We start from the raw sequence: 11,990 nt of genomic DNA, 5'->3' as shown, positions 1-11,990 counted from the left end.
GGATATGCCATCTCCTCAAATCTGATGATGACTTTCCCATCCCACACCTCGTCACAGTCCTCCTCCACATTCTTCAGTCCAGTCTTACCCTTGGAGTGATTAGAACATTCCAACCTCATCTCATAATGGCAATTCATTCCAGTGTGACTCAACAATTTCCAGCAAAGCCTTGAAAAATACTCCTGGAATATTAAGGATTCATGGAGTCACTGAATCATAACAGGTTGCTTGCCAGGGATCTTGAAATCACCTTGCGTAGCTCTCTCCCCACTGCCAGATGGACAACTGAGGCATGGAGAAGCTTACTGGCTGGCTCAGGATCTTACACCAAACAACTCCTAAATGGAACTAGAATACGGAATATACAGAACATATAGAAATATACAAGCATCAGAGAAGTAGAGGTATTTGGAGGGCAATGACAACTAATTGTAAATTCTGATTAAGTATTTTGGAGTTCCTGCCCACATATAATAAGCAGCTGCCCTCTATGTGTTCTTAATTACAGCTGTTGGAATTGAGTTATACATGAAAAAAGTACTTTAATATTTCAAGCTCAGACATAGTGAATGGCAGGAGAGGGTAGAAACCCCTTCCCTGGGGGACTGAAGGGAGAATGGGGCTCTCTGGGGTAATTGGGCTGCCGTGTGGGGAGCAGTCTCTGATTCTGTGCAACTTATGTGACAGCCCCAGAGCCTCAGGCTCTGTGACTATAGAGGTCAATCGCCTGCAGGAGCAGGTTCCTGCACAGAGCATCAAATGCTCTCCTGAAGCATCTTTTGAAAGTGCCCACATAGCAGGTCCCAAGGACTGCCGCTGGGAAGCAAGCAGCAGGCACTGATGAATTTCTAATAGAGAAAATCTGATTTTCATGCCACATCCTTGAGAAATGAAAGCATGTGAGAATCATCAAGATAGGTAAAAATTTGAATATCAGCATATTTATCTCTTCAGGGGGATTTTTGAACAATTTCTCTGATGTTTCAAGTTCAGCAAAATACATATTTCTGAATTCCTTTTTGCATTGATTTTAGGTATATTAGGGGAAATTCACTCTCCTACTAATAATTCACCAGGAAGCAGCTCTGAGGGTTTCTTTATAGTAACTCCAGGGGTTCTGCAGCTTGGGACTTGAGCTCAGTTAGTGGTCTGCATTCAGGCCGAGTTTGTTCATTGGGATGGAAGTGACAGAGTCCCCCACGGAAGTGATACCAAAGTGCTTACCGAGCACTTGCTTCAAGCTGAGATGCCTGAACTCTCCTCCCCTCTCCTGGCCCTTCCTCTGATATCCTAAATAAAGGGAGAGAGTTTTCATCTCCTGGACAGAATTTGCAGAACACATACTGCACCCTTTCCTCAGGATGTATTTAGTGCATCCTAATCTCGACAAAGACTGACTCCCTGAACTTTAAGGTTAGAAATCATTAGACAAGAAAATCCCTTCTCTGGATTTCTTGTAACTGTCAGAAATGATGAGTAGTGGAAAAATGGCTTCAGGGCAGACTTCTCACTCTCCCTGAACCTTTGCACTGTATTGTGTATAAAAAGAATGTAATATCCCTGTGGCATGATAGGGTGAATGTTGCTATTTCTGTCTTTCGACTGTTCATTATCATTTGCTATCATAAGCCAAGAACCTGATAGATAGCTGCAGAAACCTAAATAAATGCAATAATTACTCAGGACTGTTCAACCCACTCACCCTCTCATTCACCTCTCCTGTGCTACAGAAAATATCTCCTTTTGTCTTGGCAAACACAATTTGGAAAAATGATTTAAGCCTTGGCAGCAATAGATAGCTATTTATATTCTATGTTGATTGCCTTAGAGTTTAGCCATAGAGAAAGCAACGTTTCATATCCATATTCTGAAGAATCTTAAGGCATCCCAGTCCCATTTTTTCTTTATTTTTATGATTTATGCAGTTCTCAATATACAAAAGCATTATCTCTATGCTTCACATGCAGGGCTCTGAAAATGCATTCCAACACTCTTGCATTCTCCATAGAGTGCAAACTCCTTGAAGGTAGAGATTATTTTTCATATTAGTTTATGTCTGGACTTATTTTATCCTTATAGATTCAAGATCAATGCCTTGGACAGCATAGACACTCCACAAAAATCTGCTGCGCTGAATGTAATAAAAATCAAAATCACTACAGGAATTGTCCTGTGTCCTGGAGAAATGACACACTTCTTTACAATGAGGCAAAAACCAAACTATAATTGTTATTTTAGTTTTTATTGATTTCTGAGTAGCACCCACACATCCCATAAGTGAGAATATGGAAGCCAAGTGCCCTGGCTCATCAGACAATATAAAATCTGCTAACATATTCCTAATTCTTGGCAAGGATTGAGGCTGAAGCAGTGGGGAATGGAGCCAGAGCCCTCCGACCACCACCCAGGCAGGTATGGCCTGGCCCAACCCATTGTTCAAGTGAATTGTATTTAGAGTTCATTACATGTAACCCCTCGAATAGCCCTCTCCAGGGGTCTACTCTCCATCACATGATTGGGAGACTGTGGTTATAACTCATAGGGTGAATCACAGCATTTCTGTAATATTCTCCAAAGTATGAACTTGGGCTTTAAAACAGAAAACAATACTTTGTAGTTGAAAACTTAGGAGGGAGAGTAGGTATTTACGAATCAATCTAAGAAAAAAGTCAACTTGGGAGTATGGAGTAATATTTCATAGGAATTTTACAGCAGGAATTTACTGACTCAAGTGTTTTGGATTAAAATTATTAAAGCAATGAATTCTTCTCTTACAAAATGAAGCCTTCTAGTAGGATGATCTGATTATTTAATGAGAAAATAACATTCTGGCCAGAACAGTCCCTGGGGCCAGTACTGAATCATGTCATCCACAACCTCTAATTTCAGCTCCTAAAAACTCTGAAGCCTTCTTATTCTCCTTTTTAAAAAAATTATTTCTGTGCTAGTTCTAGAATCATGGCAGATGTAAAGTTTTGAACTTGATCCATGCCTGACAAACAAAAAGTAGATGAACATGTTTTTTCATCTTATTTTTGTGGAAGAGGAAAACTTTTCCTCTACTCTTTTCAGTTGGGCCTTGCAAATTAAACTGGCAAAAGTCAGATTGACCGGGGAAAAAGGCATATAAATTTCATTTTTAATTTTATGTGCATGGGGGCTCCATAGAAAAGAAGTAAAATCCCAAATAAGTGGCTAGTCTTGGGACCTTAAGTACCATTTTAACGAAGGGTGACAAATTGTTGAGAAATGACTAACAAAGAAGAGGGGGTTTGCATTTTTAGAGACAGTAAACTGAAGGAAGGTAATATCTGGGGGAAAAAACAATGAAGATCAATGTTATTTAATAAGGTTTGTTTATGTGTACATCTCAGCACCATCTCCATCTCCAGAAATAAAGGCTATTCTTTTGGTCCTGGTACAAGAGAGAATACTCATAAGGGAGTGTTATGCCCTCCTTATAGGCAAATAGGGGGAAAATAACTTCTCCTGTGCCAGCTTTTTCTTAATTACCTTCAGCTCAAAACAATCAATGTGCCAAAGTAGCATATTTTGGGGTGGCATATTCTGGTCTTCTTTAGCTTTTTTACATATCTAAGATCTTCCAGATTATCAAACCATATTTTTAAATCCATGTTCTTTTTAAAGAAATTCTTCAATCACCATGTCTGTCTTTCCTGTCCTAACTTGAGCCAATAGCTTTCTAGCCTCTTTTTAAATATCTAACAACTTAAAATGTATTTTCATTTCATTCTTCAGGCATTTCTTCTGTTTTCTTGAATTCCTATTTCCTTTTGCTGTGTTACATCCACAAGTAATACCAGAAAGAATAAATAGTGAGAAATTTTCGGGTCATTAAATATATTATTGTGCCTTCATTCGTGAATAAGAGTTTGGCTGCCTATAAATTTAGGTTCAAAATAATTTTTCTTGAGAACTTTGAAGGTCTGCTCCTCTGTCTTTTAGCATCAATGTTACTAATGAAAAGAGGATGACAATTTTAGGTGCTTTTTGGAGGGGTGGGTATCCTGTTGATTCTATCTGTAAGCTTTATACCAGGAATTTTTTTATATTTTAATATTTTGAGACAGGGTCTCACTACATTGGCCAGGCTGTTCTCAAACTTCTTGCCTCAGGAGATCCTCAGCCTCCCAAAGTGCTGGGATTACAGGTGTGAGCCACTGCAGCCAGCCTACACTAGGAATTTACAATTTTCAGCAGAGTATTTCTTGACACATGGTGAGTATTTTCCATCTAAAAAGAGTTTCTCTAGTTCAGAGAAAATTTCTTTTTCTATTTATTTGATTGTTTCCCCCACTTTTGTCTTTTTTTTCCCCAATACTTTTTGGGAAACAGGTGGTGTTTGGTTACATGGATAAGTTCTTTAGTGGCGATTTCTGAGACTTGGGTGCACCTAAGAAGTATACACTGCATCCAGTGTCTTTCATGCCTCACCCCCATCCCACCCTGCTCCTGGGAATCCAGAGTCCGTTATATCATTCTTATGTCTTTGTGTCATCATAGCATAGCTTAGCTCCTACTTATAAGTGAGAGCATATGATGTTTGGTTTTCCATTCCTGAGTTACTTCCCTTAGAATAATGGTCTCTAACTCCATCCAGGTTGTTGTGAATTTCATTCCTTTTCATGACTGAGTAGTATTCCACAGTATATGCATATATATTCATACACACACATCCCTACCACGTTTTCTTTATCCATTTGTTGGTTGATGGGCATTTAGGCTGGTTCCATATTTTTGCCTTTGTTTCTACATTTTGAATTAGTTACATATTAATAGTTATCTAGATTTAATCCTGCATCTCACCGACTCTCTTAGATTTTTCCTTTTCTGTCATTCTCTACATCCTGAGCTATTTTCTCAACTCTTTCTTCCAGGCTACTAGTTTGTTTTCAGCTATATTATGATTCAATTCTATAAATTTTAAAAATGTATTTGGAGAATCAATGGTTAATTTCTCAAGACCTCTTTTATGTCGTTTGCTTGCTCCTTTTTCATAGTAGCCTGTTCTTATTTATAAATGCACTATCCCCTCACATCTTTCTGAGGGGATTCATTTGACTTTTTAGTTTCTTCACTTCTTCTTTTATCTGTTTCTATCACAATCAGCTGCTGTTTCGCACATCTCAATATTTTTCTTTTACCAAAAATTTGATAATCCTTGGTTGCTTGGTAATTTTTTTTTTTCCTTTGGGATAGAGTTTCACTCTGCCACCCAGGCTGGAGTGCAGTGGCATGATCTTCACTCACTGTAACCTCCACCTCCCAAGCTTAAGCAATTCTCCTGCCTCAGCCTCCCAAGCAGCTGGGATTACAAGTATGTGCCACCACACTTAGCTAATTTTTTGTATTTTTAGTAGAGATGGGGTTTCACCATGTTGGACAGGCTTGTCTCAAACTCCTGACCGCAGGTGATCCACCCACCTCAGCCTCCCAAAGTGTGGGATTACAGGCATAAGCCACTGTGCCTGGCCAGTAATTTTTTTTTTTCTTTTTTTTTTGAGATGAAGTTTCGTCCTGTCTTCTGCAACCTCCGACTCCCTGGTTCAAGCAATTCTCCTGCCTCAGCCTCCTGGGTAGCTGGGACTACAAGCACATGCCACCACCCCTGGCTAGTTTTTGTATTTTTAGTAGAGGCAGGGTTTCACCATGTTGGCCAAGATGGTCTCGATCTCCTGACCTCATGATCTGCTTTGGATTACAGACATGAGCCACCATGCCCGGCCCTGGCCAGTAATTTTTTTTAATAACAATGATATTGTTGGCTGGGCATGGTGGCTCATGCCTGTAATCCCAACACTTTGGAAGGCCAAGGTAGGTGGATCATTTAAGGTCAGGAGTTTAAGATCAGCCTGGCCAACATGATGAAACCCCGTCTCTAATAAAAATGCAATAATTATCCAGGTGTGGTGGTGGGTGCCTGTAATCCTAGCTTCTCGGGAGGCTGAAGCTCAAGAATGACTTGAACCCAGGAGGTGGAGATTGCAGTGAGCCAAATTGTGCCACTGAACTCCCGCCTGGGTGACAGAACAAGACTCTGACTCAAAACAAACAACAACAAAAAAAAAACAACGACAAAAATACCAAAACTATATTGTTGATTAGCGTGGGTAATTGACAAAGTTGTTTTTTGCAGTTTGGAAAAACAGTTTACCCATAAGGCCCATTGCTGAATGGGGGACTAAATCCCCATTTACTGAAGAAAAGAACCTTCTTTCTAAGACATGTGGAGAGTTCAGCTTGCACCCTCATTGACTACTTACCAGTGAGGAGGACTTTGCCTTGGCTGGTGAAATTCTGCAGTGCGTCTCACTCCAAGGTGGGGCTGCCTCTCCCTTCCTCCTCCCCAGCATTGCACAGAAGGTCCTGAGCTATCTCAGGTTTTGTGCCTAGAGCCTCATTAGAGGCATTCCTGGGAAGTTCATCTACTCTAGTGTCTCCAGTAGGGAGCAAGTGTAGCCAGCTGCTCCCGAAACCAAGAGGAAGCACCTGTCTTCTTCTTTTTTTTTTTTTTTTTTTTTTTTTTTTTGAGATGGAGTTTTACTCTTATTCTCCAGGCTGGTGTGCAATGGTGTGATATCGGCTTACCTGATACTTACTCTGCCTCCTGGGTTCAAGCGATTCTCCTGCCTCAGCCTCCCCAGTAGCTAGGACCACAGGCATGTGCCACCACGCCCAGCTCATTTTGTATTTTTAGTAGAGATGGGGTTTCTCCATGTTGGTCAGGCTGGCCTTGAACTCCCAACCTCAGATGATCCACCCACCTCGACCTCCCAAAGTGCTGAGGTTACAGGCATGAGGCACCTGCCTTCTAATCAGTGTCTTCTAATTCCTTGACACTCCAAGTGCAATCTCAGGTCTCACCACAGTACTGAATGCAAATCTGCATTTTAACAGAGTCCTTGGTGATTCAGGAGCACATCCACGTCTAAGAAGTTCTGCTCCTCAGCAGCTGTTCATCCTTGAGCCTCAAGCTTGGGACCTCTGCACTCTGCCAGGAGGGGTCTCTCCCACCTTCTCTCAGCGTCTCCTCTCAACCTGTTCCTGGCTATCCCTTCAATATGATCCACTTTCCTTTTTTGGTATATGAATAATTCTGACTTATGAAATAATATAGGAAACACTTATGGGCCCATCAGTTAGCTTAAAAATAAAGCCCCTGTGGACACCCTCACCCCAATTCTATCATCAGTTCTGAGCACAGTACAGCAGGGGTGTGGAAGCCCCAAGCCAGGATTCGCCGGTGCCTTGGGACTCTGTCGCGGTGTAGGCACAGAATGGAGCGGCGCCTCAGCTGCTGTGGGGACGTGGGACTGCATGGATGGCCTGGGAGGAGGACAGTCCTGGATCCGTACTCACTCACTTGAAGAGGCTGGAACAAAACTAGGAAAGTTCTAGCTAAGGTGCTAAGACTCCGACAATGGTTATAACAACCGAGAGATGGAAGAGCGTTGGCTGGAGGAAAATGCATTAATGAGGCTGCCTTGTGAGCCCAGTAGGAGTTTGAGAGATCCGAAAGACCCACTAGGGAGATAGCATTCAGGATGTCTGTCAGCTGGAAGCAGGCCCCTCCGCAGGCAGGACCCAGGGCCAAGACAGGAACGTTACAAGAGCAGAGCTGGCTCCGAGCCCTAGGGAGGACAGTCTCCTGGGCAAAGACAAGCGGGTGGGAGGTGGCTGTCCAGGCACAGAGAGCAAGGAGTCAGTTGCTAGAATTTGGAATCGAGATATGGCTTGGGTCTCAGGAATAAGGATAAGCTTCGGCCAGACCATTTACAAGAGTAAAGATGCAAATTCCTAGAGACTAAAGTTGCTGAAACTCCTCCTGCTGATGTTCAAATTCATTCTGCACTAAAGTGATTAAGGTCAAGGGGACTCAGCTGAGGAAGAGAAGAGGCGAGGAAAGGAGAAAGGAAGGTAGAATCTAGAACCAGGTATAATCCAACACCATCACTTTATCTGAAAGGGGCTGGCATTTATTTTTCAGCATCTGCAAGCAAACCAATATATCTGAAATCCTAAGCAAAATTAGAAAGCTTGGCCTTCCCTTATCATTACCCCCAACCACACACACACAAACCATGGGACAAATACCCCAGAGCATCAGGCACATTTTGTTCCCTTCTCAGAACTTGCTTTGAGTACCTGCTGTATGCCAGGCACTGTGCTAAGAACTGAGACTCTTCAGAGTGCAGCACCAGCAGACTTGGCCTTCAGCACTCCTGTCCGGTTACAGAGACAGACGTGCAAACAGATCACTCCCGTCAGCGCAGGAAGGCCCCTGCTGGAGGTGCTCCTGAATTGCATGATCACTGAGGAAGGGCCCTGAAGTGGAGGTGGGTAGGAGAGAGGACGGGGGAGGCAAAGCAGGAAGGAGACTTGAAGGGGAGACTCAACACATTGTGTCCCAGGAACCACAGGTACTTCACTGCTTCTTGAGCACCAGCTAAGGCAAGTGGAAGGCAGTGAGAGATTCTGGGTTTTGGAGCCTCAAAGTCCTGGGTTCAAACCCTACCTCTACCCATACCATGTGTGTGACCTTGGGTATGTTGCTCAACCTCTGTAAACCTCAGTTTTCTCCTGTAATCATCTGGAGATCCAAAAAAAAAAAAAAAAAAAAAAAAAGCAGCATTTGAAATCTTTATTACTCAGCAAAACGTCCATACTCTCAGGAGGATGAAGATAAGGAGGAACTCATTGAAAAATAAGATACGGGCCATACTGGTTACTAAAATTGCTAACATTTATTGCTTCTTTTGGGGTTAGTAAGTTGTAAGCCTCATTAGATGCATACGCCAAGCAATGGAATTGATTAGACTCGACCGTAGGATTAGATTAAACTACATCCTCTTCTTGTTTCAAGTTTCCTCCAAAAGTGGTATTTTGTTTTTCTTCATTCTTGTACAGATACAGTTAGTAGAGCTTACCACATAGGTTTCCCCCAACACACTCCAGACATTCACTGCCCCCTTACGTAATGAAGTACAATCAATGATCAGTTAGTCATGCTAGCGGCTGATAGACAAGCAGAACATCTCCATAATCTCTCCAAAGAGATATTGGCTAATGATGGCCATTTCTTTCTTTTCGCTTTGGCTTTGTAGCTTTTTTCTTTTTTTTTTTTTAAGACAAGGTCTCACTCTGTCCCCCAGGCTGGAGTGCAGTGGCATGATCATGGCTCACTGCAGCCTTAACCTCCTGGGCTCAAGTGATCCTCCCACCTCAGCCTCCCAAGTAGCTGGGGCTATAGGCAGAGGGCACCATGCCCAGCTAATTTTTAAATTTTTGGTAAAGACAGGATTTCATCATGTTACCTAGGCTGGTCTCAAACTCCTGGACTCAAGTGATCCACCCGCCTTGGCCTCCCAAAGTGCTGGGATTATAGGCATGAGGCACTGCACCTGACTGTAGATTTGTTTTTAATTTACCATATACTTGCAAATGAAATCATCTGATTATCTGGAGATTCCCAAGAGTTCAATGAAGATGATGAAAGAAACACTATGAAAACATAACCTGGGAGGAGCCTGACAGCTGTTTGGTATCTTTGCTCTGTCTTCCTATTCAGAAGTCTTTTCTTCCGAGTCCACATTGAAAATAGACAGATCTCTTCACTAGGGGGTACAATTACCAACTAAGAACTGAAGATAAGCTAGAGAGCACCTTCTGCCAAGTCAAAGCATAGCTGGAATTCATGCCATGATTTTCATTCACCACACTGAGCAACTGATCTCTGCAGCCAGGCATTGGCCACAGAAGCTCCGCCAATTGCGAAGATCAGTGCTTAATGGTGATGGTTTTGATCTCAGTGAAGAAGTCGTAAGAGTCCTTGGCTCCCTCTCTACCTATTCCAGAACTCTTCATCCCCCCGAAAGGAAGGTTCAGCTCCCTGATGAGCCAGCAGTTGGTCCAAACCAAGCCGGATTGCAGCTTCTTAGCCACCCGGTGGACGCGACCCACATTGCTGGACCACACCGTAGCCGCCAGCCCATACTTGACGCTGTTGGCTCTTTCAATCACCTCCTCTTCACTATCAAAGGGGACGACACATGTCACTGGACCAAATATCTCTTCCGTCATGCAGCAGGATTCATCCTTAATGTCTGTTATTACCGTGGGAAGCATAAAGTAGCCTGCCTTGTTCCTGGCGGGGAGGCTCAACTTATCCACTCCCTCACCGCACCGAATTTGGGCACCTTCGGCAAGAGCTTTCCTGACATAACTTCTGACCTGCGTGGGTAAAAATTATAATTAGCACTGTCTTACCATGTGGCTTCATACAAATCAGCAGAAAATTCAATGTTTTCTAATCATCTTGGAAGGAGGGATAAAGTCATTTCTAAGGAATCTAGGGTTGATTATCTTACCACTCAGCTGCTGAACCAAAGGACAAGGGCGCTCTAACCATCATTTGGGCCTTCACCTTTCATACACAAGGGAGGGAAGTAATTATTTAATGTCTAAGTGCCAGGAACTCAGATAAGTGCTTTTCATACAATCTCACTTGATTGTCTCAAAACTTGATTCGCTATTGTTAATCTATTATTATCTTCTATTTGTTGGTAGTATAATTAGGTGTAAAAAAATATAAATGGATCATAGAGCTAATAAACAGTGAAGTTAGAATTCACACTCAGGTATGTTCTGTGGCAAAATATGCAAAAGAATATTTTCTCCCTTTTTGAGAGCTATGTCCATTGCAGAAAATGGGAAGAGAAGGATGTGTAAGATATTTTAGTTCAAGGCCAAGATGCCCTTTAATAGCTGAGCTTCCAGAACAAATCATTTCTAATTTCTAGTCTCATTACTGAATATACTCTGGAAACATATCTAGGTAATATATTTTCAAATTATAGTTAGATATATAATGTGTGTGTGTGTGTGTGTGTGTGTATATATACATATATAAAACTATAATGTGAAATAAATTATGTAGCAAGTTAACTCAGTGACTCAGACATAATGACAGATGTTTATTGACAATGGTTGTAGAAATAACTCATTATAATAATTATATATGTAAACATTGTTGAAGTCATAATTACATGTTTTTCTACCCCAAGGAATATTATAAGCAAAAGAGAGGTATAAAAGTAGTCCCAAACATTAAAAATACAGAACAGCAGTAAAGAAGCAAACCAAAGACAGGGTAAATTTTGCAGTAATGTTTTATATTTTTACTTATCTATTGAGCATTCTGCCCCAGGATTAGATTAGAACTCCATTGCAGAACTCCATGTATAGTTCCATTGTAGAACTATATTCAGTGTAAAACTATATGTATATGTTCCATATAAAATCGAGGTAATATTATTCTATTATTAAATTTGCTCCCAGTTTGTAGAATTAATAACCCATGAAGTTAAAGACCCTTTTTTAGAGACAATATCTCACGCTGTCACCCAGGCTGCAATGCAGTGGCACGACCATGGCTTGCTGCAGCCTTGATGACTCGTGGCCTGAAGAAATCCTCCCACCTCAGCCTCTCGATTAGCTGGCGCTACAGACACAAGTCATCATGCCTGATTCACTTTTTTTTTTAATTTCCTGTAGCGGTGGGGTCATGCTATGTTGCCCAAGCTGGTCTTCAACTCCTGGTCTCAAGTGATCCTCCCAAATGCTGGGACTACAGGAATGAACCACCACACCCAGCTCAAGCCTTTTTTTAAAAAAAATAGAACATTCGGTAGAGATTTATACTCCCTTCCATTACGCTCCACCTCCAATATCCATAGTGATCTGAAAGCTTTCCCAGAACATATGCTGTTCTAGTTTGTGTAGAAACTAAAGCAGGTTTGTACCTCTCTTGATCCCTACTCTCTTTCTTTTTTTTGAAAATAACTCATCCACACTAATTAGAAGGTTCCAAAGGTTAGCGTCCTGTGTGAATAGGGAAATGGAGGTGCAGCTGTCCAGAGGCCCTGCTGGGACGCAGCAGCCTGGACTTAGCCAGTGATTCTGCACAGCAC

The 11,990-nt window shown here is 42.0% G+C and overlaps 1 protein-coding gene across 1 annotated transcript in view; it reads right to left on the bottom strand.

Annotated features, from left to right (window-relative positions):
• Nucleotides 1-8,648: 8,648 nt before the first annotated feature.
• The window catches only part of ALDH8A1 (aldehyde dehydrogenase 8 family member A1), a 34,735-nt gene continuing 31,393 nt past the window's right edge, over nucleotides 8,649-11,990 (bottom strand). Inside the window, exon 7 of the mRNA XM_003932459.4 lies at nucleotides 8,649-10,251. Coding sequence (XP_003932508.1) covers nucleotides 9,799-10,251 — 453 coding nt within the window. The 3' untranslated portion in view covers nucleotides 8,649-9,798. The remainder of the gene's footprint in view (nucleotides 10,252-11,990) is intronic.

The sequence above is a fragment of the Saimiri boliviensis genome, chromosome 4 (genome assembly GCF_048565385.1).
Source record: "Saimiri boliviensis isolate mSaiBol1 chromosome 4, mSaiBol1.pri, whole genome shotgun sequence".
Lineage (NCBI taxonomy): Eukaryota > Metazoa > Chordata > Mammalia > Primates > Cebidae > Saimiri > Saimiri boliviensis.
The sequence above is the reverse complement of the archived record's forward strand: the minus strand, read 5'-3'. Positions and strand labels throughout refer to the sequence as shown.